The following is a 26,823-nucleotide window of genomic DNA, read 5'->3' as shown; positions in this document are numbered from 1 at the left end:
TACGGGTAGTAAAATGTCACTCTCTACAATACAGAATACTGTACTTCAGACCCTTGACATGGATGATAACTTCCCATTGCCCAGTCTTTCTAAACACTGTGGTGAGAAATTATAGTCACACAGGATTGTTCTTTTGTTTGTTTTTGGATTATGGATACACTGAATTGTCAAGGACAGCCCTTTTGTTAGGATTCTAGATTTTATCTCTGCTTTAAGCTGCACCATAAGAAAATGAGCTCTTGGGCATTTCTGCTGGGAACCGATCTGGAGTATAACTTTGGTATGATGATCGTGGGTTTTATCAGATGCCACACAGTCTAAAAACAGCCCCTTATGAATCTTGCTGTTTTAACTTGCTATGGCAATTGGCCAAATGTTTCTTTTATAACTAGATATCTGGCAGTCTTTGTCTTCCTTGAATAACTGACAGTTTTCCAATGTAAATCATGTGGTTGAATGTGTCTCCTCTTTTGATCTGGATGCAAGAAGCTGGGAGCTAAATCTATGACCTTCTTGTAGAAGCTGAACGAATCTTATTTGCAGATCAGAGTTCTAATGTATTTCATATCCTAATCTCTCTAGTTGGGGCAGGTGCAGTCAGTTGCAGGCAACTAAGTGTCTGCCCATGTGTAGAGTCTTCTCTTCTGTTTTTGGAAGAGGGTGTTTGTTATGACCAGTGCATTTTCTTGGCAAAACTCTATTAGTCTTTGCCCTGCTTCATTCCGTATTCCAAGGCCAGATATGCCTGTTACTCCAGGTGTTTCTTGACTTCCTACTTTTGCATTCCAGTCCCCTATAATGAAAAGGACATCTTTTTTGGGTGTTAGTTCTAAAAGGTCTTATAGGTCTTCATAGAACCGTTCAACTTCAGCTTCTTCAGCGTTACTGGTTGGGACATAGACTTGGATTACTGTGATATTGGATGGTTTGCCTTGGAAACGAACAGAGATCATTCTGTCGTTTTTGAGATTGCATCCAAGTACTGCATTTCGGACTCTTTTGTTGACCATGAGGGCTACTCCATTTCTTCTGAGGGATTCCTGCCTGCAGTAGTAGATATAATGGTCATCTGGGTTAAATTCACCCATTCCAGTCCATTTTAGTTTGCTGATTCCTAGAAGGTCGACATTCACTCTTGCCATCTCTTGTTTGACCACTTCCAATTTGCCTTGATTCATGGACCTGATATTCCAGATTCCTATGCAATATTGCTCTTTACAGCATTGGACCTTGCTTCTATCACCAGTCACATCCACAGCTGGGTATTGTTTTTGCTTTGGCTCCATCCCTTCATTCTTTCTGGACTTATTTCTCCATTGATCTCCAGTAGCATATTGGGCACCTACTGACCTGGGGAGTTCCTCTTTCAGTATCCTATCATTTTGCCTTTTCATACTGTTCATGGGGTTCTCAAGGCAAGAATACTGAAGTGGTTTGCCATTCCCTTCTCCAGACTCTATACATGGACATCACCAGATGGTCAACATCGAAATCAGATTGATTCTATTCTTTGCAGCCAAAGATGGAGAAGCTCGATACAGTCAGCAAAAACAAGACCAGGAGCTGACTGTGGCTCAGACCATGAACTCCTTATTGCCAAATTCAGACTTAAATTGAAGAAAGTAGGGAAAACCACTAGACCATTCAGGTATGACCTAAATCAAATCCCTTATGATTATACAGTGGACGTGAGAAATAGATTTAAGGGCCTAGATCTGATAGATGGAGTGCCTGATCAACTATGGAATGAGGTTCGTGACATTGTACAGGAGACAGGGATCAAGACCATCCCCATGGAAAAGAAATGCAAAACAGCAAAATGGCTGTCTGGGGAGGCCTTACAAATAGCTGTGAAAAGAAGAGAAGCGAAAAGCAAAGGAGAAAAGGAAAGATATAAGCATCTGAATGCAGAGTTCCAAAGAATAGCAAGAGATAAGAAAGCCTTCTTCAGCGATCAATGCAAAGAAATAGAGGAAAACAACAGAATGGGAAAGACTAGAGATCTCTTCAAGAAAATTAGAGATACCAAAGGAACATTTCATGCAAAGTTGGGCTCGATAAAGGACAGAAATGGTATAGACTTAACAGAAGCAGAAGATATTAAGAAGAGATGGCAAGAATACACAGAAGAACTGTACAAAAAAAATCTTCATGACCCAGATAATCATGATGGTGTGATCGCTGACCTAGAGCCAGACATCCTGGAATGTGAAGTCAGGTGGGCCTTAGAAAGCATCACTACGAACAAAGCTAGTGGAGATGATGGGATTCCAGTTGAGCTATTTCAAACCCTGAAAGATGATGCTGTGAAAGTGCTGCACTCAATATGCCAGCAAATTTGGAAAACTCAGCAGTGGCCACAGGACTGGAAAAGGTCAGTTTTCATTCCAAGAATGCTCAAACTACCGTACAATTGCATTCATCTCACACGCTAGTAAAGTAATGCTCAAAATTCTCCAAGCCAGGCTTCAGCAATATGTGAACCGTGAGCTTTGTGATCTTCAAGCTGGTTTTAGAAAAGGCAGAGGAACCAGAGATCAAATTGCCAACATCCGCTGGATCATGGAAAAAGCATCTGCTTTATTGAGTATGCCAAAGCCTTTGACTGTGTAGATCACAATAAACTGTGGAAAATTCTGAAAGAGATGGGAACACTAGACCACCTGACCTGCATTTTGAGAAACCTATATTCAGGTCAGGAGCAACAGTTAGAACTGGACATGGAACAACAGACTGGTTCCAAATAGGAAAAGGAGTTCGTCAAGGCTGTATATTGTCACCCTGGTTATTTAACTTAAATGCAGAGTACATCATGAGAAACGCTGGACTGGAAGAAACACAAGCTGGAATCAAGATTGCTGGGAGAAATATCAATAACCTCAGATATGCAGATGACACCACCCTTATGGCAGAAAGTGAAGAGGAGCTAAAAAGCCTCTTGATGAAAGTGAAAGTGGAGAGTGAAAAAGTTGGCTTAAAGCTCAACATTCAGAAAACTAAGATCATGGCATCCGGTCCCATCACTTCATGGGAAATAGATGGGGAAACAGTGGAAACAGTGTAAGACTTTATTTTTTTGGGCTCCAAAATCACTGCAGATGGTGACTACAGCCATGAAATTAAAAGACGCTTACTCCTTGGAAGGAAAGTTATGACCAACCTAGATAGCATGTTCAAAAGCAGAGGCATTACTTTGCCAACAAAGGTTCGTCTAGTCAAGGCTATGGTTTTTCCTCTGGTCATGTATGGATGCGAGAGTTGGACTGTGAAGAAGGCTGAACGCTGAAGAATTGATGCTTTTGAACTGTTGGTGTTGGAGAAGACTCTTGAGAGTCCCTTGGACTGCAAAGAGGTCCAACCAGTCCATTCTGAAGGAGATCAGGCCTGGAATTTCTTTGGAAGGAATGATGCTAAAGATGAAACTCCAGTACTTTGGCCGCCTCATGCGAAGAGTTGACTCATTGGAAAAGACTCTGATGCTGGGAGGGATTGGGGGCAGGAGGAGAAGGGGACGACAGAGGATGAGATGGCTGGATGGCATCACTGACTTGATGGATGTGGGTCTGGGTGAACTCCAGGAATTGGTGACGGACAGGGACGCCTGGCGTGCTGCGATTCATGGGGTTGCAAAGAGTCGGACAGGACTGAGGGACTGAACTTAACTGAACTGAAGTGTCTGCCCCCCGGTGTTAACTGTGTGTCCTTGCACCACAGAGCTTAAATCAGCACAATATTGTCACAACTGTCTGTTGAGTACAAAGAGAAGTGCAAGAAATGTTTTTACTTTACACACATGCAGAGGGAAGAAGTTTAAGTAACTTTTCTCAGCTATCTCAGTTTCTGTGAAGATAGAGATAAATCTTGTTTCTCCGCGTGATTATGTCAGTAATAAAGATCTCTTCTAGGCCGTGGGACATTTTGTTGCCAAGAATTCCTTTGATACCTTCCTGCTTTCTACAAGGACGCTACTGTTATTTTATGACTGCATTTTCCCCACCCTTGGGCCTTTAAAAATAAGTAAAACTGTCTCTGGGCCAATCAAGTATTTTATGCTTTTCTAGGTAAGAATAAAAACCAGGAGCAATGAACAATAAACATGTAGGTATTTGGCACCTAAGAGGCAACTGAGAAACTGATAATTCTTGAACCTCCCTTTCTGGCTGGTCTCCTCCTACAGCTGAACAGGTCTCTAGGTTCTCCTCAGACAGCCTGTACTTTTCTCCCTCTCTGCTTTTCCTAATGGAGCTTGGGTCATCTGCTGTTACTCAGTCGTGTCTGACTCTTTGCAATCCTGTGAACTGTAGTCCACCAGGCTCTTCTGTCCTTGGAATTCTTCAGGCAGAAATATGGGAGTGGGTAGCCATTCCCTTCTTCAGGGGATTTTCCCAACCCAAGGATTGAACCCCGTCTCCTGCACTGCAGGCAGATTCTTTACCATCTGAGCCACCAGGGAAGCCCCTGATTACCAGGAGTTCCCCCCATTTTTCTACCATTCTGAATCCTTCCAGGCCCACTTGCCCTGATGTTGTCATCGCCTTCCTCAGAACCCCGAGAATAGTCACCTCTCTTGTTGGACTGTCAACCGTGTGTGAGGCTGGGCCCACTTATTCCAGTGTTGAGCCAGCTGCTTTGCACCCAGTGGATAATAGTTACGTAATAGATGACTCCAAGTAATCAATGCTGTTCCCTCCTGGTGACCCCTTGTTGGTGCTCTGCAGGTTATGCCTGAGAAGTGATTCTACTCAGGGTCCTGATGAAGCTGCTGGTCTTTAGGTAGTTTAGGAATCCCTTCCCAGCCAAACAGTGTCCAGTCACAAGGCAGCAAGTCACTGTAGTTGATGTCTTGGTCAATAACACCTGTCTTCTGAGCACTTTGTTCTTTTTGTTTGTTTTAGGTTGGGGGTATATAAGTAAATCTGCTTCCATTGTGGGTTAAGCAGGGTCCACCCCGTCTGTACTCAGAGCATAGAAACAAACAGCTGAGCTACAAATTAACTTTTGGGACTTCATCTGTTAGGTGGCAGGTGTCAACATCAGGGGTCCCTAACCACTGGGATCTAATGCCTGATGATCTGAGGTGGAGCTGATGTAATAATAATTAGTAACAAGTGCACAATAAATGTAATGCATTTGCTACTGCTGCTACTGCTGCTGCTGCTGCTAAGTCGCTTCAGTCATGTTCAACTCTGTGCGACCCCATAGACGGCAGCCCACCAGGCTCCCCCGCCCCTGGCATTCTCCAGGCAAGAACACTGGAGTGGGTTGCCATTTCCTTCTCCAATGCATGAAAGTGAAAAGTGAAAGTGAAGTTGCTCAGTCATGTCTGACTCTTCGCGACCCCTTGAATCATCCCCAAACCATCCTTCTCTCATCCCCTGCACTGTCCATGGAAAAATTCTTCCACGAAACTGGTCCCTGGTGCCAAAAAGATTGGGGACTGCTTGCCTACTTGGTGACTGATCTTTCCTTTTGGTTTTCCTTCTTATCTGAAAAAGCAGAAATATTTCATTGGTCCTGGAATACTTTGAACTGACATTAATTAAAGTAAGAAATCTTCCATATTTTCACCTTCTCTTATTCGATAACATCTAAGTTGTTAAGCTGCCTTGGTTTGCGTTTCTAAATGGTTACCGTGTTCTAAGGGATGTCTCTATTTCTCAGATTTGCATTAGTCCTAAATGAGTGGGACATGCTCTCTGGCCAGTGCCTCTGTTCTTTCCCTTTTCCTTGTTGGTATCCCCATAGCTCCGCCCTCTTTACTCTTCTCTCTTCACTTATTGCATTGTCTTCAGGCAACTTTTGCTACTCTTGTGCCCTCAGGTACCACGTCTCGACAGCTTATTTCCGAAGCTATCTCTGTAACTACTCTTCTGTATTGAACTTGGACCCTGTATCCTTTTTCCCACTGGCAGAAGCCCCACGAGAACCTCAAATTCAGCTTATCCAAACCATAATTTGTCTCCTTCTCAAAACCTAATAATTGGTGTGTATACCCTGTTTTTGTGACAGGCATTATCATCTACCTAGTTGCCCACGCTGGAGCCCTCAGGGTTATTAAGGTATGTCGGGTTCTCCAGGAGACAGGCTCTGAGATGGAGATTTGCGTAAAAGTGGAGGTTTGCATACAAAGTGTGTTCAGGACCTGTCTCTTGCCCTCCACCCTACTCGCTAAAAAAAGTAAAAGTGAAAAACCGTTTTGTTGTTGTTACTCATGTTGTTGCTGTTCAGTCGCTCGGTCATGTTTGACTCTTTGCCACCCCATGGACTGTAGCACGCCAGGCTTCCCTGTCCTTTGCAAAATTTAATGCCTAACCTGGACCCAGCCTTAGATTTCTTCTTAACCCACACTGTTTGGCACACCACTGTTTACTGGATTTACACATGAGATGAGGTCTGTCATCCAGGTCTGGTGTTACAATGTACATGTACAGGTACCTGTGTAGACCTCTGCACACAACCATGAACAACCAAAGGTGGGTGGCACCTTGCTGAGCGAGCCTGTCTGGACAGAGGTTGGAAGGCCGGGAGTGTGGGGAGGTGGCTCTGGAGCAGGAGTGGACGGGTTAGAGAGCACAGTCTTCAGAGTCCCTGGAATACGCCCGCCCTGCGAAGTCTGGATCGGCTGTAGAGAACAAAAGGACTTCGTACTAACCTTCTTGCCTTCTCTCTCCTCTCTTTCAGGTTACGTTACAGTGGATATTTTGGGGGTGTTACTGCCCTAAGTCGAGAGCAATTTTTCAAGGTGAATGGATTCTCTAACAACTACTGGGGATGGGGAGGCGAAGACGATGACCTCAGACTCAGGTGAACAACAGAGACAGGTCCCCTTCACGGGGTCTGCTAGCCATAGTTGTGTGTGGTTCCTGTGGAGGCCAGGCCAGCAGGTCATGAGGCTTGAACTTGTCCTAGAAGGGTGGCAGAGGGCGGGGAGGGGGGCGAACAAGGGGGCCCAAATTGCCCCACTGGCAGTTTAGAGATGACAGAGGGTGGTCCAGTTCTGACTTATGGATGTCTGCCGTCCAGGAGTGTTGATGGAGGCGTCTGTGGACTTGGCAGCAGGTCCTAGCTACTGAGATAGGGTCTCCCCAGTGAACGGGAAGTCCCAGACTAGAGTGTCTGTAAAGCTACAATCCGAGGACGGTGGCCAGAGGTCTGTTCTAAGCCTCTGCCTTCTCTCAGGCCCCAGGTGACACTGGCAGTTCCCAGTGTTGTGCACAGCAGGGAGTGCCTGTCGCACGCCCTGGAGCAAACCAGGATGCCCTCTCCCACGCCCTGCGGGAGCAGCTGCTGGCATGACCCGGAGCTGCTGGCATGACCTCAGATTCTCTTGGACTCTTTCCCACTCTGGAGGATTCACAAGGAATATGCCTGGTCTCCTCTCTCAGCCCCTTTTCCTGAACTTGGGTTTCGTGGCCACATAGTTATGGGTATCCCTAACTCCCAGAATTAAGTAATTTTTTTCAAGAGCCTGGGGGCAGTATATTCAGACTTGTATTAACAAGGTCTTTCTGTTAGGAGACCCCCCAGCCCACCCTGCCCCATCCTCCTATTGTTGCCTCTTAGAAAGTAAACCTCTCAGCTGGGGTTCTGAATTAATAGATGTGTGGCTTCCAGAAATTTTCCTTTGCTTTTCCATTGCTTCAGCATGAGGAAGCCATGGCTCCAGGTTGCTCTTGTTCCCAAGTCTAGGCTGAGAGTCTCTCCAGTGTTTTTGGCAGGAGGGAACGGATCTCTCTGGCCAAAGGCTGCCTAGGAAGGGCTGTAGTGCTGGGCGGCGTACTTCATGGCCCAGCCCATCAGCAGCCTGTGTGGCTGTGGCTTATGAAGTGGACAGAAGATGCCCGCTAGATTGCAGGGCAGGAATAGCAAGGGCTCAGTCAACGTATCTATCATATTCCCCAGCTCCTTTTTACTTCCCAGATGGGATGGTTAGTAGAATTTTGCATTGGTGATGGATCTTCACTCTGCTATTCCTGTTGCTCTTTGGCTTCAATGTAAAAGGGAGCCCCCAAGTTTGTTTTCAACATCATAGCCTCCAGAGTGGTTCTTGACTAATGCTATGAGTAAACCAACTGATTTGAGCATAAAAATTTTGTGGAAATTTCTTTACTACTTATTTACTCATCTGTGCAACAGGCACCACCCTCTTTATGCTTATAGAGTACATTACATTTTGCAAAGGATCTTCCACATGGACTGTCTTATTTGAGCCTGTCAGATCACCTGTCTGTCCCATTGCTGTTTTACAGTTGAGGAAACCCAGGCCTGGAATAATGAACTGACTTCCCCAAGGTTGTAAATAATAAAGTCTAGATTTGAATCTAGGTTTGTGGGCTTTAGCAGTTGTACTTTCCCTACAGAAGATAACACTAAGTAAATTAGGGATCCTGAGAGACTTGGCCTTTTAAAGATGTATTTTCTCAGCTGTTTTTGGAAAACAACAAACTGTGTATTGATACATCTTTGCACCTCATTAGTAAATGTTAAATGTGGTTCTTTTATGAATTTATTGCCTGAGGTTCAACATAAGAAAATTCTTTTTTTAAAATACCAAAAGAATCAAGATATATGTATCAGTTCAGTTCAGTTCAGTCGCTCAGTCGTGTCCGACTCTTTGCGACCACATGAATTGCAGCACACCAGGCCTCCCTGTCCATCACCAACTCCCAGAGTTCACCCAAACTCACATCCATCGAGTCGGTTATGCCATCCAGCCACTCATCTTCTATTGTCCCCTTCTCCTCCTGCTCCCAATCCCTCCCAGCATCAGAGTCTTTTCCAGTGAGTCAACTCTTCGCATGAGGTGGCCAAAGTACTGGAGTTTCAACTTCAGCATCAGTCCTTCCAATGAACACCCAGGACTGATCTGCTTTAGGATGGACTGGTTGATCTCCTTCCAGTCCAAGGGACTTTCAAGAGTCTTCTCCAACACCACAGTTCAAAAGCATCAATTCTTCGGCGCTCAGCTTTCTTCACAGTCCAACTCTCACATCCATACATGACCACTGGAAAAACCATAGCCTTGACTAGATGGACCTTTGTTGGCAAAGTATGTCTCTGCTTTTGAATATGCTATCTAGGTTGGTCATAACTTTCTATGGGCACATGTATATAAATTTTTGCAAGTGACTTTTTTCTTGAGTACCTAGTGGCAGAAAAGTGGAATAGAATTTTTCTTTAAACACCTCTGTTATTTTTCCAGGGTTGAACTTCATAGAATGAAAATAACCCGGCCACTGCCTGAAGTGGGTAAATATACTATGATCTTCCACAAGAGAGACCAAGGCAATGAGGTGAATATAGGACGGTAAGTCCTGGAGTCACATGCCTGACATGCTACCTGTTTAATCTCTTCAGTCCATAGTCCTATGCCAGATTTGATCAGATAAACCAGTTTATTTTGTTCAGGGCTTTTTCTTAAGGTAATTTTTCAAACAGACCCAAAAACAAAGGGAATAGTCTATTGAATTCTCACATAGACATATCCCATACCCAGTTTCAACAGTTATCAATTCATAGTCTCTCTTTTTTCTCTCACTTTCTTTTCCTCACCCACTGGATTCTTTAGAAGCAAATCAGATATCACAGCATTTTGTGTGTAAATAATTCAATATGTATCCTTAAAATAAAAGAAGTATTTAAAAAAAGAATTGCAGTACACCATTATCATGTGCGTGCATGCTCAGTTGTGTCTGACTCTTTGCAACCCCCGGAGAAGGCGATGGCACCCCACTTTCTTGCCTGGAAAATCCCATGGACGGAGGAGCCTGGTAGGCTGCAGTCCATGGAGTCACTAGGAGTCGGACATGACTGAGCGACTTCACTTTCACTTTTCACTTTCATGCATTGGAGAAGGAAATGGCAACCCACTCCAGTGTTCTTGCCTGGAGAATCCCAGGGATGGGGGAGCCTGGTGGGCTGCCCTCTGTGGGGTTGCAGAGTTGGACACGACTGCAGTGACTTAGCAGCCGCAGCAGCTTTGCGACCCCATGGACTGCAGCCTGCCAGGCTCCTGTGTCCTTGGGATTTTCCTGGCAAGAACACTGGACTGGGTTGCCATTTCCTACTCCAGGAGATCTCGATCCAGGAATTGAACCCATGTCTCCTGCTTTGGTAGGCGGATTCTTTACCACTGCGCCACCTCCACCATTGTCATACCTAAAATAAAATCAGCAGTACTTCTTTACTGTTATCACATGTCCAATTAATGTTCAGATTTCCCTGATTATCTCATAAATACTTAAGAATTTTTTTAAACAGTTGGTTTATTCAGGTCAGGATTCTAGACAAGGTCGGCACATTACGTTTGAATGATCTCTGTGAAATTACTTTTAATTTGTAGGTTCCCCCTTCCTTTTTTTCCCCATTGTAAGTTATTTGAACAAGCCAGGTCATTTGTCTGATGGGATTTTCACATCGTGGAATAAAGGGAAAAAATTAGCATTGGTTTATCATTTCAAAATGATGAGTGTATGCTACCTGCATCCTTCTGAATGTAGTTAATATTCTTTTTGATGCTCGGATTGTCTTTGGCAAACGTTATCTTTTCCTAACTGTTGCTAAATCCTTTGACAGAGCTCTAATTGTTTTGAGAGCTTCTTTCCCTTTGCTCTGGTGTGATGAGCTGTTTTAGGTTCATCTTGTGTTTCTGCCCTGGGAATTAACTCTTTTGCCAAGGAATCCTGGCAGATAAACCAGTTCTTTTGGGCGCTATGACTGAGGACTCATAGATTCCCTGAAGCTTATCCAAGGGCCTGTCAGCAGTAAATGACATGTATCATTGTACATTCTTCTGTCCTATAGACCAGGGCTCACCACGTGCAGGATTGTTCTCATCATTGGTTCTCGGGGTCTTCCATGGGGTCTTCCATGGGAACACATGGCTGTCGTTGGTGTCTGTAACCTTTGATGAGAAAACTTCTTTTATAGTAGGAAGCCCAGCAGGTACAATAATTTAGAAAGATGCCTTTGCCAAACTTTATGGCAAGGCAAAAAGCAATGGAAGTAGATGTTACATTCTTATCATTCATGTTTGTTCTTTTTATCTTTAGGATGAATCTCTTACATCAGGTGTCACGTGTCTGGAGAACAGATGGGTTGAGCAGCTGTGGTTATAAATTACTCTCTGTGAATTACAATCCTTTATATGTCAACATCACAGTGGATTTCTGGTCTGATCCATGACCCTGGCTCTTCTGGTGACATTTGGAGGGACTGAATATTTGATTGCAGTACTGTAGAGACTTCCCCTAGTAGCACACGTTAAGAACTTGTTGTGGCCAATCTTTGAGCTGATTTTCCCTCTTTGGTATTTTCTTAGCAGAGTTCCTGGTGATGTGGAATGTAAAAAAATTGTAGAAGACAGCTTTCTTAGTTGTTTTGATCATGAAGGTTAACTATGGTACTGTAGATAACTTGGGACTAACTATGAAAGGACCACTCGAAAGATACCATGAAGGCTACTTGAGAACTCTGATTGGAGAAGACGTATTTCTGTTTGAAGTGATACATGTTTTCTGGAATGAAAAAGGCCATGGGAAATAAGATGCTGAATGTCCCAGAGAATCAGAATTCTTCTCGTCCCAGGGGGAAAGAGTTGAAGATAAGTTTCTGTTACTCATTTATCCTGCGTGGTTGTCTGTGAAGAGGCGGGTCCCACGTGAGAAGAAGGCTGAAGAAGAGGAGAGAAAGGTGAAGAATCAAGATGCCATGAACTTGGGGCTGAAGAGGTGGCAGAAGGACCACGTCAGGCAGAGGGCGGCTGTGGCTGTGGCCCTGCATCAGGTGCCCCCTGCCCAGGTACCCCTTCCAGTCCCAGCTCAGCAGAGAACACATTTTATCTACTAGTTTTTAGGGCATTTTTGTAAAATCATTTTGTACGTGTAGGGTATGATGTAGCAGTTTACAAATTGCATATTACCTAATAATACATTGGAAATACCTCTGTAGTAAAATATGAAGAAGCTTTGGTTGTTCATTCTTGTTTTTTTTTTTAAACTGTTCTTTTGTTACCAGACCAAACTTGGGTGTGCTTTCTCACATGCAGTATAGCCAGTCTACTGAAAGCAGTCTGGTGAAGCACTTATTGTGGGCACTAAGCAAGGGAATCCAGGCAGCTAGTGCCTAAGAGGTTCAAGCACTTTAAAAAAAATTAATTTATTTGTTTTAATTGGAGGCTAACTACTTTACAATATTGTAGTGGTTTTTGCCGTACACTGACACGAATCAGCCATGGGTGTACATGTGTCCCCCATCCTGAAACCCCCTCCCCGTCCCATCCCTTAGGGTTGTCCCAGTGCACCAGCCCTGAGTGCTCTGTCTCATGCATCAAACCTGGACTGGCGGTCTGTGTCATGTATGGTAATATACATGTTTCAATGCTATTCTCTCAAATCATCCCACCCTCGCCTTCTCCCACAGAGTCCAAAAATCTGTTCTTTACATCTGTGTCTCTTTTGCTGTCTCGCATATAGGGTCATTGTTACCATCTTTCTAAATTCCATATATATGTGTTAATATATGTATTGGTGTTTTTCTTTCTGACTTACTTCATTCTGTATAATAGGCTCCAGTTTCATCCACCTCATTAGAACGGATTCAAATGCATTCTTTTTAATAGCTGAGTAATATTCCATTGTGTATATGTATCACAGCTTTCTTATCCATTCGTCTGCTGATGGACATCTAGGTTGTTTCCATGTCCTGGCTATTGTAAACAGAGCTGCGATGAACATTGGGGTATATGTGTCTCTTTCAATTCTGGTTTCCTCTGTGTGTATGCCCAGCAGTGGGATTGCTGGGTTGTATAGCAGTTCTATTTCCAGTTTTTTAAGGAATCTCCACACTGTTCTCCATAGTGGCTGTACTAGTTTGCATTCCCACCAACAGTGTAAGAGGGTTCCCTTGTCCCCACACCCTTTCCAGCATTTATTGTGTGTAGACTTTTGGATAGCAGCCATTCTGACTGGCATGAAATGGTACCTCATTGTGGTTTTGATTTGCATTTCTCTGATAATGAGTGATGCTGAGCATCTTTTCATGTGTTTGTTAGCCATCTGTATGTCTTCTTTGGAGAAATGTCTGTTTAGTTCTTTGGCCCATTTTTTGATTGGGTCTTTTATTTTTCTGGTCTTGAGCTGCATGAGCTGCTTGTATATTTTTGAGATTAATTCTTTGTCAGTGTCTTCATTTGCTATTATTTTCTCCCATTCTTAAGGCTGTCTTTTCACCTTGCTCAAACACTTTTAGGGAAAAGTTTTTAAAGACAGGATGAGAGAGAGGGGTTGCAGTGTGTGATCAGCTCATGGACATCCTTCTGACTGGTTGTTGGTAAGGTAATCAGGAGTCAGCGTCATCAACCTTCTGGTTCCAGCACATCTGGTGTCTAGGTGTTTGTGGGCAGCATAGAATTAACTGCTTCTACCTGGTGGGTTTCAGTATCTGCAAAACAGCTCAAAGGACATGGCTCAGAATATTATCTATATAGTGCTTGAGGAGGAACTAAAACTCCTTGACTTCTTTTAATAGCTAAACTCTTATAATTTTATCTTTTTCCCCCTCCCATTCTGTCTGCAGTTCTTCACTTCTCTGATTAAATTTTCTCTTTGGAACTCAGGGGAGACCTTGGAGACTATAATTTCTGTGCACACAAGAGGCAGGTAGAGGAAATGGAGGTGGGTTTCTTCTGGGAAGGCCCCATAGGGTCCTCCTTGGTTCCAGTTTGAGGCCTTCAGATGTATTCATGTGAGTAATCCTGCTGCTTAAAAACAAACAGGTGAGACTCAGTCCTGTCTCCCTCCCGTCTTCAGCCTTCTGTCACTCTGGGCCATTACGCGCACATCCTCCTTGTGAGCAGCTCCAGGCCTGTGCAGGCGCCTCTGCGCCTCAGTTCCTGGGCTGCATCGTGTTTTTGTCTTCATCCTCCCGTGTTTGCTTGTGATCACTGATGGGCACAGAAGGGCTTACTCAGGGGCACACCTGGTTGGTGAGAGGATGGGAAGGGCTAGAGCCAGGGCCCACGGCTCCTGAGGCCTTTGATTTTGGAAGGAAGGTGGGGCCGTGGCACTGATTTGGTACTGCTGAGCTTCCTGGGAGAGGGGTTGCGGTGTGGGAGGAACATCTAAAGAAGGTAATTGGAGATGGATGCTGGCTCAGAACACAAACAAGAATATTTTGTTCACCTAGGACAATGGGCACAAATAGTGTAGATGTTGGTGTTCTTGAGCACGTGTTATGCACCTGTGCCCGAGGGTTTCTCAATCCATCATCATATTATGACACTTAGTTGTTAAACTTCTGCGTGAATGTGTGCCAGCCAGTTAGTGTGAAGTAACTTCCCAAGTAAGGCGAAGAAGGGCATAGGAGGACTGGGGGCTTCCAGTAAAGACAGCAGGCAGCACCTGAGTGGGCTTCCCTGGTGGCTCAGTGGGAAAGCATCCACCTGCCAATGAGGGAGACACAGGTTCAATCCCTGGGTCAGGCGGATCCCCTGGAAGAGGAAATGGCAACCCACTCCAGTATTCTTGCCGGGGAAAATCCCATCAGCAGAGGAGCCTGGCAGGCTACAGTCCATGGGGTCACAAAAAGTGGGATACAACTTAGTGACTAAACAACAAACACCACCACCCAAGTGGAGAAGAAGAATTTGAAAGGAAAGTGCATTCTGTGGACATGACAGGTTTACCTCGGGCTGGCCTGGCTTACCTTTAACCCAGTAGGGAAAAGTAAAAGCTGTGTTTTTTCTTTATTTAGAAAAGAAATATTGTAATAATGGTTTTATTCCCCCCATACCCTCTTGTCTCTTCTGAAGAATCTTCCTCTAGCATTCCATACTGATTTTTAAAAATTGAAGTATAGTTGATTTACAATATTGTGTTAGTTTCAGGTGTACAGCAGGGTTTTGTTTTGTTTTTTGCAGATTATATTCATTATGGGTTATTACAAGATACAGGTATCTTGTGCAATACAGTAAATCTTTGTTGCTTATCTGTTTTATTTATAGTAGTTTGTATCTGTTAATGATTCCGATTTTCTCAATTATAATCTTGTGCAGGCTGAACCTTTGTAATTGCCAGCTGCCTATGTTAGGGCCCTCCAGTTTGAAGGCTGTGGGTCCCTGGTCTTGGCTGGGGAAGGTAAAAGAAGAGAATGGTGTACGCAAGGAATTTGAGGATCCCAACTGAGAACAATTTCTCATTCCATGGAAACAAAATACAATAGGTACAACGAGGAAACTCCCTATGTATTTTCTGCTATTAACAAGGCATCTGCATTTTTTTAAAGGTTGGAAACCACCATCCCATGCCTATTGGTGTTCTTCAGGTAATTCTTTCAACCAAGATAGCATGCAGGTCATTTGAAGGACTTGCTATGAAAGTTTTTGTGGTGGAAGATAGTTTTTTAAGACCTTTCTTTTCCCACTCTGCCTCTGTACCTGCACCAGGGGTTGGAGCCCATGACACAGGAGGTGTGTGGCTGCCCGCTTGCTCTGCCGGGAAGGTTGGCCTCAGAGGAACCCAGCTTCCCCAGTTGCCTGCCCTTTGTTGTCATTTGCCACAAAGAGGCCAAGCTTTCTGAGTTTTGTAGATAAAACTACTGCACTTGCTGGGGATTATATGGGTGCAGTCTGTTTGGACACCACAAATACTTAACATGAAGAATGAACTGCTATAAAAGTTTTTATTGGTTTTTTCTCACTTATACTACCACTCCTTTTTGTAGTGCTTTATGGTTTATAATATTTTTACACAAACTTTATTGATGCTCTTGAGTCAAGAGCAGTAGGGTAGAAGAGGATGTGGAGGTCCCTTTACACAATATTATCTCCATCTGGACCCCTCTTATTCTTTTTTTTTTAGCCATGCCGCATGACCTGTGAGATCTTTTTTCTCTGACTAGGGATTGAACCCAGGCCCCAGCAGTGAAAGCAAAGGGTCCTAACCACTGAACCTCCAGGGAATTCTCTGGACTTCTCTTATTCTTTCGGGAAGGTTTCTTATCTCTACATCCTTGTCCCAGCTCCTAGAGAAGTTTGGTTTCTTCTGGACTCGAAAGTATATTCCATTCTCACCTAGTCTCTAAACTTTTTCCCCTGATTCCCTCCCTGGTTTTTCTGCCCTTTTCCCCTTCATGTCCATTCAAGCCCCTAGAGGGCTTGCTTTTTCCTGGGGCCCCAACTGCTCTGTGAAGAGACTCTTGGGAGAGAGGAAAGACATTTTCTGCTAGACTAACAACATCCACTTTCCTCAAGTCCTGTGAGTATATAGTCTCTCTCAAAAGCCATTAAGATGTCTCACAAAATGCAGCATATTCAGGGACATTTGATAAGTTCTTCGCTCATCACGTTCCAAAAAGTTTTTTCAATTTTTTTCAAGATACTATTCCTTAGTGTCTTAAATGTTTAGGCTATTGCCACCTTCATTAGCTTCAAATACAGTTTGAAGACGATCTTATACCTGCTGAGAGGGCCAGACCAGTCTCTCAAAGATATTCACAGAGGAAGGGGCCTATTGGCCCCCAGGGAGTGCAGCTGTACAGGTAGGCCTCCATTGTTCCACTGGCAGCTGCTGAAATAGAAAACTCAAATAAGATTGAATCTTATGTACGTATGTGGGGAGTGTGGTGTGTGTGTGTGTGTGTGAGAGAGAGAGAGAGAGATTTGGGGCCGTGGGCCCAGAGGTTGGTGAAGGGTGGGACACAATAATTGAATGCTGGCTCTGTATTTCAATTTTTCTCAGTTTTTAAATTTTAACTTTCAAACAGTCTTATAGGTAAATATGTAGTACTGTAAAGAAAATGCAGATTCAAGTAACTTCCCAAAATTGGTAAGAGGAAGAGAGAAACTTTGAACCCAAGTTTCTTGACTCCACTCTCTTGTTTCCCCGCCCCACCCCAGAACACTCAGGAGATTATGAGATTTCTCCGTGAAGGCAGAAAGGGCAGAGATCTCCTTTGTATTAATGAGACTCTGGAATAATAATACACAATAATACAGGACTCTGGAAATAATATACAAAACTTGAGATGTACCCATTAAAATGCCTTATCTTGATGTCCTAGTACATTCTTTCACTATTGAGTAGGAGTTTTGCTGAAAAACTTACTCACAGCTATTGTTTGAGGGCCAGTGAATTTAGACCAGTATATTTGGTCGTTAAGTTTATCGCAGTGAATTGAAGTAACAAGATATTAATTGGCATGTGGGATTATGGGCCAGAGATCTTCAGACCAGATTTATGGTATAACTTCCTGTTGGTATTTCTTACAGGCTGTTAGCTGTTCAAACACATACTTCTCGCTGAATCCTCCCAGTCCCCCGTGAGACCTGTCTTTCTGAAGCAGGTTCTAAGAGGCTGACTTGCCTGAGTCATGAAGTGCTGGGGTTGGGAGTCAGGTTTTTGACTCCAAGGCTTGTGTTCTTCACCACTTCACAGTAACAAAACAACAGATACACACAGAGAGGAAATAAGGGTAGGCAGAGTTATTTGGAGACTGTCTATCTACGGAAGCCCAGGGACACATCTGCAGATAAGTAAGTGGGATTCTGACTCATTGCAAAAGCTCTCGAGAACACACCATGGGGAACCTCGAGGTGTCTCAGGAAAAGGGAGTCAGACCAGGTCTTATCAGCATTTGGGTTTGGGGTGGGTCATCTGGGGAGGGTTTAACCAGACGGACGTGCTCTGTAGTGGACGCTCTCAGAAAGCAGGGGCAGTTCTGTGATTGTGTATCAACACATTTTACCCACAGGGAAGGACTAGTGGAAGAACAGAGCTGTAATTATAAACACGTAGCAGTCACTTATTTTACCCAAAAAAGTGTGTGTTTGGCATTTTGTGAGTGGCACAGTGACCTTATATCTTTGTGCTTGGACAGAATTATGAAGTGGCCTTGATTTGTCTCATTTCATGAAACATTATCTGAAGCTGATATTCTGTGAATTGTTTAGGTCTAGCAGGAGAATAGCAAGGTGTGGTTGTGAGTGCCAGGCTGGCTTCTGGAAGTCAGGGGCTGTCTTTTTTCGAGAGGGACTCAGGGTGAATACCTCTAGAAAGCAGGGCATGGCAGCAACTTTCTGTCTAATCCCAGAAGTTGGCAACTTGTCTTATTTAAAGACGATGTTTGCGTCTGTTTTTGGAGTTGTTTGGGGTTTTGGGGGAGGGTGGCTTGAGAAAGGGTCTGGTAGCTATACATTTCTCAGCAATGCACCATTTTCCAAGATGTTTTGGATCTACTCAGTAGATGTGGCCATTCGAGCTTTGTGATAAAAATGTCACATGTGAAAGCAAACTCAGTAGCTCACAACTAGTCTCCTCTGTGTTTCTTCTTTCTTTTAAAATTTTTTATAATTTTTAATTTTTTGGCCACACTGTGTGGCATGTAGGATCTTAGTTCCCTCAGCCAGGGATCAAACCCAGGCCCCCTGCAGTAAGAGAGTGGAGTCCTAGCCACCAGACTGCCAGGGAATTCCCTCTGCATTTCCTCTTTGATTGAGCCTCACATACAGGAGGTGATAAGGATCTGGGTGAGGTGAAGCAGAAAAGAGAAAGCAGGCACAGGAGAGGAGACTGCTTATTCTATAGAAATGAGAAAGCAGCTTAGCTTCCAATTCCTCAACCATAGCCTGGCTTGTCGGTCAGTCTGGTGGGGGTAGGAATTGGAGTGAAGTTAAGAGAAGGTTAAGAGGAGATTCAATTTTCAAACCCACGTGATGGTTGCTATTTCTTCTTTCCTTTATGGGTAGCCAGAAACTACCTGGTCTGCTGTGTAGATTAGGAGCAGTCCCTGTTTATTCCAGCTGATGTCGGAAAAACTTACAGGGCTAAAAAAAAATGAGCTTCCTAATGTTCAGGGTGAACAGCCTGCCAGAAGCCTGAGTAACAGTCTGGGGAGGAGACGGGCAACCAAGGAGCATGATGACCCGTCCACTATTGCAATTGGGTAAGACCTATCCCAAGGTCAGCCTGACACATTTTCAGTATCAAGTTGGTGGTAAACTGTTCTTCACCCACCCGATAAGCAGGCCTGTTGAAGCGGGAGGTTTCTCGAGATGGTTTTGTCTGTGTGTGTCTCCAGCCAGCAATCCAGAGCCCAGCTCTCCTGCTGTCGTCCTTCTCCCTGGACTGGTGGGGTGGGTTGGGGCCTTAATGAGACTGAGTCTGGGTTCCGCCTGAACAGTGTGGCTTGGGTCTTGCTGTGAGCCCCACTTCCATCCCAGAAGGAAGAGGGGCAGGGCTTGGCTTCCAGGGCAGGTGGAGAGGGTGGATGCAGGAACTGGGTAGAGGAGCTGCTCTGAGGTTAAACTACAGAACCTAGTACCAGGAAGTGCAGAGTCCTGAACGGCTGGACTCTCTGCAGGGAAGCCCTCAGGCCTGGGTCTGTCTCAGCTGAAAGATGTGTTCTCCCCAACTGCCAGGGGCTGAACACATTGAGTACCTGGGCTCAGGGTCTTACTTGGTAGGAGGCTATCTGGAGAGGGGGTGGTGGGTAGTGACCAACAGAAGCCCATTCTTTTTCTAGTTACTTCTTGGTGGAGAAGGCAGGGGGTAAAATTTAACGAGCAGCCAGTGGGCCATCTTTCTCCACAATAGCTCTTTCCAGCTTGCATTCCTGCACTGGATTCTACCAACAAAAATCCATTTCAGTTATTCAGGAAAAATCTACAGAGAAGATTAAGAGAGTGTGGACTAGCCATCACTCACACCTTAGTATGAATTAGTTTAGAAAAATGCTTTCCCTTAACCTAGCTGAGATCAAGTCACAAGGAGAATGGAATTTTGTAGGGAGAGAGAATTCTGAAGCTCTGAAGCCTTTGAGAGGGAAGGCAGGAGTGGGTCTGAGACAGGATTTGCTCAGGCTTGAGGGCACTGGGAAATCCAATTAGCGGCAAAAGAAAAAGACACCGGAACACATGAGAGAGGATGGAAAGGGAGATGGGAGAGGCGTTTCAAAGCTTTGCCCAGAGTAAAGCTTTCTCTTCCTTTCTTCAAAAAGACCAGAGAGAAACTTCTCAGTCATGTTCAGGGCTCATTTATCTTGACACACCAAGCTTTATCCTGGAGAGGAAAGTGAGGCTGGGGAGGGGCAAGCTGGTGGTGTGTCATGACAGGAGCCTTTGACCCCTGCTCCTCCTCCAGCTTTCCCACCCAGCTGCAGGCCAAGGTGCCATCCCCCCTGCTTTGTCCCTCCCTGCCCTGGGGCTCAGTCTGATGCACAAGAAAAGTCAAGGCCTGGGACCCGGCTACTGCATGGGAGAACCTGAAATGCCAGGTACATTTTCTTCATGGAGGGTACGGCTGAGCAGTTGGAGTCAGAGATGCAGGGGGAAAGGATTTGAGGAGCAGCAGCCCCATTCCCACTTCTGGGTGAAGTGTAGCGGGAGCAAAATGTTAACAGAAACTTGGAAGTTCCAACCCTTTAAATGTACAGTGGGATTACCCAGTATCCATGGGAAGCCATACCATACTGCATTTTCCATCTCCTAAACTTTAATTCCCGTGAGCCTCCTAAGCTCTTCTGTTGGAAAACCCATTTTGCTAGACTCATACATGATCAATTATGACAGTGCTAAAAAGAAACAGAAGTGAACATATTTAAAACTCTCTTTATTTATATAAAGACAAATGTTGTTATAAGAAATTCCTTCAGGATCACAAAAGGAAACAGATCAGAAGAAAAATATTTTGCAGTGCACAAATCACCCTAAAGCACCTAAGTAACAGCTGGCTTGCTTCTTCCCTGTTGGAAAGCAGTTTTAGGTTGAAGGTGGTAAATGTGTAACAGGTCTCTCCTTTGTCCCAAAAGTTCACATACTTTTAATTAGTGGGAGAATTGAGGTTACCAGCATGAATCACTCTGCAGTGTCTGAGAGGAAATTTCAACCACTGTTTGCCCAAGATCAGGCCTTGTCTTGGATAATAAAGGGTTCCCAAGCTAGCTTTAAGAGAATCACTTGAGTCTGTAGGTGGGAGCCACCATAGAACAAAGGCAAAAGATATGTTTCAGCAGTCTTCTCCTTAGTTCTCTCACTGGGACAATACTGACACAATGAAAGCCTTTGCTGCTGCTGCTGCTAAGTCACTTCAGTCGTGTCTGACTCTGCGCGACCCCATAGACGGCAGCCCATCAGGCTCCCCCATCCCTGGGATTCTCCAGGCAAGAACACTGGAGTGGGTTGCCATTTCCTTCTCCAATGCATGAAAGTGAAAAGTGAAAGTGAAGTCGCCCAGTCGGGTCCGACTTTTCGCGACCCCACGGACTGCAGCCCATCAGGCTCCTCTGTCCATGGGATTTTCCAGGCAAGAGTACTGGAGTGGGGTGCCATTGGGGTACTTTTAGAAAGCAGTGAGAAATACAGGCAGATTTGCTGTCCCAATACAGACTTGGCTTGCAGTATAACACAGGTTCCTAGGAATGTCTTTATGCCCCCACATTAAAAATAAACAAAGATGGGAATAGTTATTATCTACTATCCTAAATCCTCCCTTTCCTACAGTCTATAACAATGTTGCAGAATCCTAGATTAGGGTGAAAACACATGTGCTGAAAATTTCGGAAGTCTGAGAGCTTAAAGGAACCCCATACCAACTGACTTGGCAATGTGAGGAAGAATGCGTTAAGTTCCCGGGCAGCACAAAGGTAGAACATTAGGAGACAGCATTTCCAGCACCAAATCCAAAGTCACTGTGGGGAGTGGTATGGTGTGTACACTTCATTCTTAATAGTCAATTCTGCTCCAGTAGAACATGGTACCCAGGAGAACCCAGAACTAGAATACAAGAAAAATAAAAATAAGTAAGGAATTGTTCTAGAAACATTGTAGTTGGGGGTAAAATTATGTTAGGTTCATTCAAGCTTAGATGACACTGGATTGTTAAGAATAATCTTGCCTTAAGCGTCACAGGGGCAGAGGTGCCTGAGTCCATCCTGCTACATGCATTGCACGTGGATTCTTTACCCACTGAGCACCATGGAAGCCTATCCTGTCACGCAGTGAACCAGTATTTTCCCAAATGACCAGTCATGAATGGGTAAAAGATTTGTGCAAATTGCAAGACACACCAATGTAATGTACTTTAATGTAACAGAGTCCTAAAAGTTCTTTGACAAAGTTTCAGATTCCATATTGCAACTAACCTTTGAGAAACTAGTACTATTTGACCAGTTTTCAGTAGTGCCAAAGAAGAATACCCAGTTATTTTCAGATAAGGCTACCAAAATATTCCTCTTTTTTTTTAACTACATATCAGTGTGTAGGATGGATCTCCTTCAAATCTTTCAATGTAAGCAACATATATGACAGATTAAATGAAGATGAAATATGGGAAGCCAACTGTCTTCAGTAAAAGCCAGACATTGAAGAGACTTCCAAAAATGTAAAAAAATGAATGCTACTTTTGTCGCTTTCTGTCTGAGAAAATAGTCTTTTTTTCCCACAGAAATATATTCTTCATAGTAACATGTAATAGTTTGTTATTGCTATTTTAAATGAATTAACACATATTTTAAAAAATTCTGTGTTAATTTGTAACAAGGTTAGTTGGTTAACTTTCCCCATAGATAAAAAGTTTTTGGAGTCCTCAGTAATTTTTGAGAAAGTGAAAAGGGGTTCTAAAACCAAAAGTTTGAGACTGCTTCCTGAATGCACTGGGTCTTAATCCTGACAGCAAATTAGAACCATCTGGAAAATTAAAAAAAAAAAAAAAGACCTGGGTCCTTCCCTTAAATCAACTGAAATCTGAATCTCAGAGGTTGGGGCTCAGGTATGCTCCCCTGCAGCTCCTCCATGAGGTTTTAATGTGCAGTTAGGACTGAGACCCACTGTTATACCCTCCTGGCTGCATGTGCATCAGATAAGGTGGGCAGAAGGACCAGGGGAGACTGGTGAAGGCAGCCCTTTGTAAGGAGGGAGGTAGGTGAGGGTTGGGCAGGAGGCATCTAGAGAAATGATAGTCTTTGATATCTACTTGTAATGAATTTATAAGATCTAGAGAGATGGAGAAGATGCAAATGCACCCCAGTCAGCCAGAGAAGGACCTGTTTGGTAGAGGAGGTTCACGCCTACCTCCGCCTGGAAATTCACTTTTCTTTCCCTGGTGCCAGCACCCTGCTGACAAGCCCTCAGGTCTGAGCTTTTGTTTCTAGACAGTCTGGTGTGGTTGAGTTAACCAGGGACAGTCTCGAGGTCTCTCATCATCACTATCCTCTCAGAAATAAAACATGCAATGGGAAATACTCACAGTCCAACAGAGAATGGCAAATCCAAACCACGCAACTCCCCAGGCATGTCGGTTCATTGGTCCAGAGATCAGCTCATAGCAGCCCTGGAGAGGAGTGGGTGATTCCACATCCGCGTGGAAGGGACCAGAAAAAAAGAGGTAAAAGATGGTGGGAAGGTGATTTGAATCAACGCCAGCTCAAAGTCCAATTTAACATGACCCTGCTATTTCTATATCCCTGTGGACAGCCAGGTATTAACTGTGCTCTCCAGTGTTCTTGCCTGGAGAATCCCAGGGATGGAAGAGCCTGGTGGGCTGCCGTCTATGGGGTCGCACAGAGTCGGACACGACTCAAGCGACTTAGCAGCAGCAGCAGCACTGAAGAAATAGGAATAATCCTGATGAACAACTATTCTATATCATATTCATTTCTGTTTCTTTCTATTTGATCTAACCGAGGTGCTATTTTAACAAAACGTTTTCTCATATTGATTATGTGGCAATGTAAAGTATTCTTAATAAAATTTGAGCTTTTTTTTCTCTCCCCAAAGATTTTATTGGTGACATGTTTGAAAGCAGAGTCACTTTTTGATTTTTCAATAAAAGTGCTTCTAGTTAATGAGAATTAGAGGTTTTATTTTTTAATCATTCAAGGAACTCCTATACAGTGCTTTCTGAATTCTCATTTGACCTTGTATTCACCATATCTTTACAGGATTCTAGAAGAGCCACTGTGTGTGTGTGAAAGAGTGATTCATTTTTTACTCATCGAGTCATTCATTCATTCATGTATGCCATAATCTGGTTAGTTTTATACGTAGTACATTCTGTCCTAGTCTCTATGCAAAGTGCTGGAGTAATACATGTAATGCATGTAATGCATAGGGCTAGACCTGCCATCGGAGTGGCCTCTGCTAAAGCCCTTGAAATCACAGGAATGCCTAGGAAACGCAGTGACCAGATTGGTTTTATGAACTACTGAGATCTAGAGAGAAATGTCTTTGAAAGGCTGACCTTGAAGTTTAGGCCCTGCCTAGTGTCTACAGTCCTTTTGGACCCTGCCCCAGTCTCCTGTTCATCCACTCCCGTGCCCTGGCTTTGCTAAATATGCCTTGATTTCTGTTCATTTACCCTACTTCATCTACCTGACACCTGCATTCACCTTGATGCTCAGATGAGTCTTGGAATTATCCTTAATTGTTTTTCTCTTAAGCACATCTGTTTGGATTTAGAATACACTTCAAATCTAAGCATGTATTACTTCCTACCACCACCGTGGGCCGCCGTGGCCTCACTCCAGGGTTCCTACAGTCTTCTGCTTGCTGGTTTCCCTAAGGCCCAAGGCCACCCTTGGCACCCTACTAGTTTTCATACAGTGCCAGAGGGGTCCTAGTAAAACATGTCGGATCACTTCGCCTTAACCCCCTGAAGGTTTCCCACCACCTTAAGATGAAATTCTAAGCCTCACGATGGCCTGTGAGGTGCTGTAGGTTACAGCCCTGCCTCTGTCTGTGGCCCCAGCCCCTGCTAGCAGAAGCTGTCTCACTGCAAAGCTTGGGCTCAGGGCTCCTTAGTTGCAAGACCATTTCAAAGCCCTGTACCTAATTTTGTATTCATAGTATGCAAAAGCATTTAAATTGTTTTTCCAAAGGAGAATACCTCCCCACCAATCTGAAAAGCTTTAGGCCCTAAGAAATCTACCTTCTTCACTCCTACTGTTCTTCACTTGTTCTGGCCTTGCCAAATGGATTGCCTTGAGAGCCCCCACCTTAGGGCCTCTTCACTTGCTACTTCCTTGGTTCAGAACTCTCTTCAATTTCTTTAATTGAGGGTCTCCTTTCCTCACTTAATTCAGAACTCTGTGCAAGTATCTTAATAAAGCCTTTTCTGACAACCAGAGAAAAATAACTCTCTCCCCATCATTTTCTATATCTTTATCCTGCTGTATTTCTGCTCATAGCACTTACCACTACCTTGCACTGATTGTGTATTGGTTTGGTAACTTGTTTGTGGTCTGTCTCCCATGCTACAGTGCAAGCTCTATGAGGGCATGGACTTTATCTTGCTCCTTATTGAATCTCTAGAACCTAGAACAAGTGCCTGGCGCAAAGTGGGCACCTGGTTAGGATGAACGGAACATGATAGAAAGTAATAACTACAATGATGTTATTTGTGACACACTTGATGCTTCACAAACACTCTTCTATCTGTCTCTCACTTGGTCCCCCTGACAATCCTGGGAGGTGGTCATTTGTCCAGTAATGTGTTTAAAAGCCCACTTATGCCAGGTGCCAGGCTCCAGGCTGGGGATTCAACTGTGACAAGGCGGAAATGAGTCTTGCCCTCGTGAAGCTTACAGACAAAATCCCAGGTTTTCACCCCTTCTCATTTAGTGCCTTTCATGATGCTTTTTTCTCATTGTAGCGGTGCTTTCCTTCATCTTCCTTAGCTCCATCATAATGTTCTTGAGGTGTAGTAAATCAGAATTTGCACATAGCATTTTGGGGGGCAGATGAACCATGATGTAAGAATGTATGGATTTGCATCTGACATGCTATGTGACATTCTGGTGGGTTCTATTACTACTATACTTTTGATAATGCCCCTCATTTTGTTAGCCTTTCTTTGTGAATTGCAGATCTCACAAAGCTTTTGGATTGCCTCAAAACTGGGTTGTTTGGTTTTAAGTGAAAATAAAAGATACATTTTTCATTTTCATTAAGAATTTCATTGAACACTGTATTTATTAAGTGAATGAACTTTCTGGCCAGTCCAATACAATGTGGTCAATACAATTTGACCACCTAGCAAACATTTATTGATGCCTGTTTTGTGCCAGGCATTATGCTAAGTACTGAGATACAGAATTGAATGATGCATGGCCCTCAAGGAGACTAATGGAAAAAACAGGCTTGCAAGCAAATACTTATTTTTCAAGGTGTCAACTGCAATAATAGAAGTAAAGTATATGAGGTACTGGGTGGCATACTTTGCTTTGTGGAAAGGCAGTGCTATAGGAGACTTAGCAGGACCTGTCACTTGGACGGAGTGGTGGTGTGTGGGAACCTGGGAGATCAGAGAAGGGAGAATCAGGAGGAAAGTGTAGATAAGAGATTTAGTCAGGGGTGAGTGAGGGGGATTGAAAAAGTAGGAGCACAGGGAGTCAGACAGAGAGGAATTTCAGAATGCAGGAATTGGGTGCAAGAGCATGATTGAATGACGTGAATGTGTAGTTGTGGTGTAGCTAGTGGGTGGAGGAGGTGGTAAGGCCAAGGAGTGTTAGGGAGGACGAGACAAAAGTGTCAAAAGGAGTGTAGAGTTCCCTCATTACTAGAATATTCTATGTGTAAGGGAAAATGACGTGGCTATGAAATAAACCATTTTTTTTTTATGGCAAACCTCCTTTCTGGTCTCTTTCAAAGGCATGATCAGTGTGTATGGAATTACAGTCCAATCAAGATATATCTGCATGGGCTAGTTCCAAGGTTGAAATGTTAAAAGCATTTTATCATTCTTCAAAGTGATCATTATATTGCATATTGTGATTATAGGCAATATATTAAATTTTTTTTTAGCAGTCTGAATATAATTAAGATGATACCAAAAC

The 26,823-nt window shown here is 43.9% G+C and overlaps 2 protein-coding genes across 10 annotated transcripts in view; one reads left to right on the top strand and one right to left on the bottom strand.

The window, feature by feature from the left end:
• Positions 1 to 11,965, top strand: part of B4GALT4 (beta-1,4-galactosyltransferase 4) — a 32,564-nt gene extending 20,599 nt beyond the window's left edge. For 5 of the 7 annotated variants that reach the window (XM_055568273.1, XM_055568274.1, XM_055568275.1 and 2 more), the window contains 4 exons: positions 6,432 to 6,473; positions 6,682 to 6,804; positions 9,203 to 9,307; positions 11,052 to 11,965. In XM_055568273.1, coding sequence (XP_055424248.1) covers positions 6,432 to 6,473; positions 6,682 to 6,804; positions 9,203 to 9,307; positions 11,052 to 11,184 — 403 coding nt within the window. In that variant the 3' untranslated portion in view covers positions 11,185 to 11,965. The remainder of the gene's footprint in view (positions 1 to 6,431; positions 6,474 to 6,681; positions 6,805 to 9,202; positions 9,308 to 11,051) is intronic. The other 2 variants (XM_055568278.1, XM_055568277.1) reach the window with 2 other exon arrangements.
• Positions 11,966 to 20,595: 8,630 nt separating this feature from the next.
• UPK1B (uroplakin 1B) overlaps positions 20,596 to 26,823 on the bottom strand; it is a 29,014-nt gene continuing 22,786 nt past the window's right edge. For all 3 annotated transcript variants that reach the window (XM_055570282.1, XM_055570281.1, XM_055570283.1), the window contains 2 exons: positions 23,238 to 23,321; positions 20,596 to 21,766 (listed from right to left, as the gene is read on the bottom strand). In XM_055570282.1, the coding sequence (XP_055426257.1) occupies positions 21,716 to 21,766; positions 23,238 to 23,321 (135 nt within the window). In that variant the 3' untranslated portion in view covers positions 20,596 to 21,715. The remainder of the gene's footprint in view (positions 21,767 to 23,237; positions 23,322 to 26,823) is intronic.

This window comes from Bubalus kerabau, chromosome 2 (assembly GCF_029407905.1).
Source record: "Bubalus kerabau isolate K-KA32 ecotype Philippines breed swamp buffalo chromosome 2, PCC_UOA_SB_1v2, whole genome shotgun sequence".
In the NCBI taxonomy this organism is placed as follows: domain Eukaryota; kingdom Metazoa; phylum Chordata; class Mammalia; order Artiodactyla; family Bovidae; genus Bubalus; species Bubalus kerabau.
The sequence above is the reverse complement of the archived record's forward strand: the minus strand, read 5'-3'. Positions and strand labels throughout refer to the sequence as shown.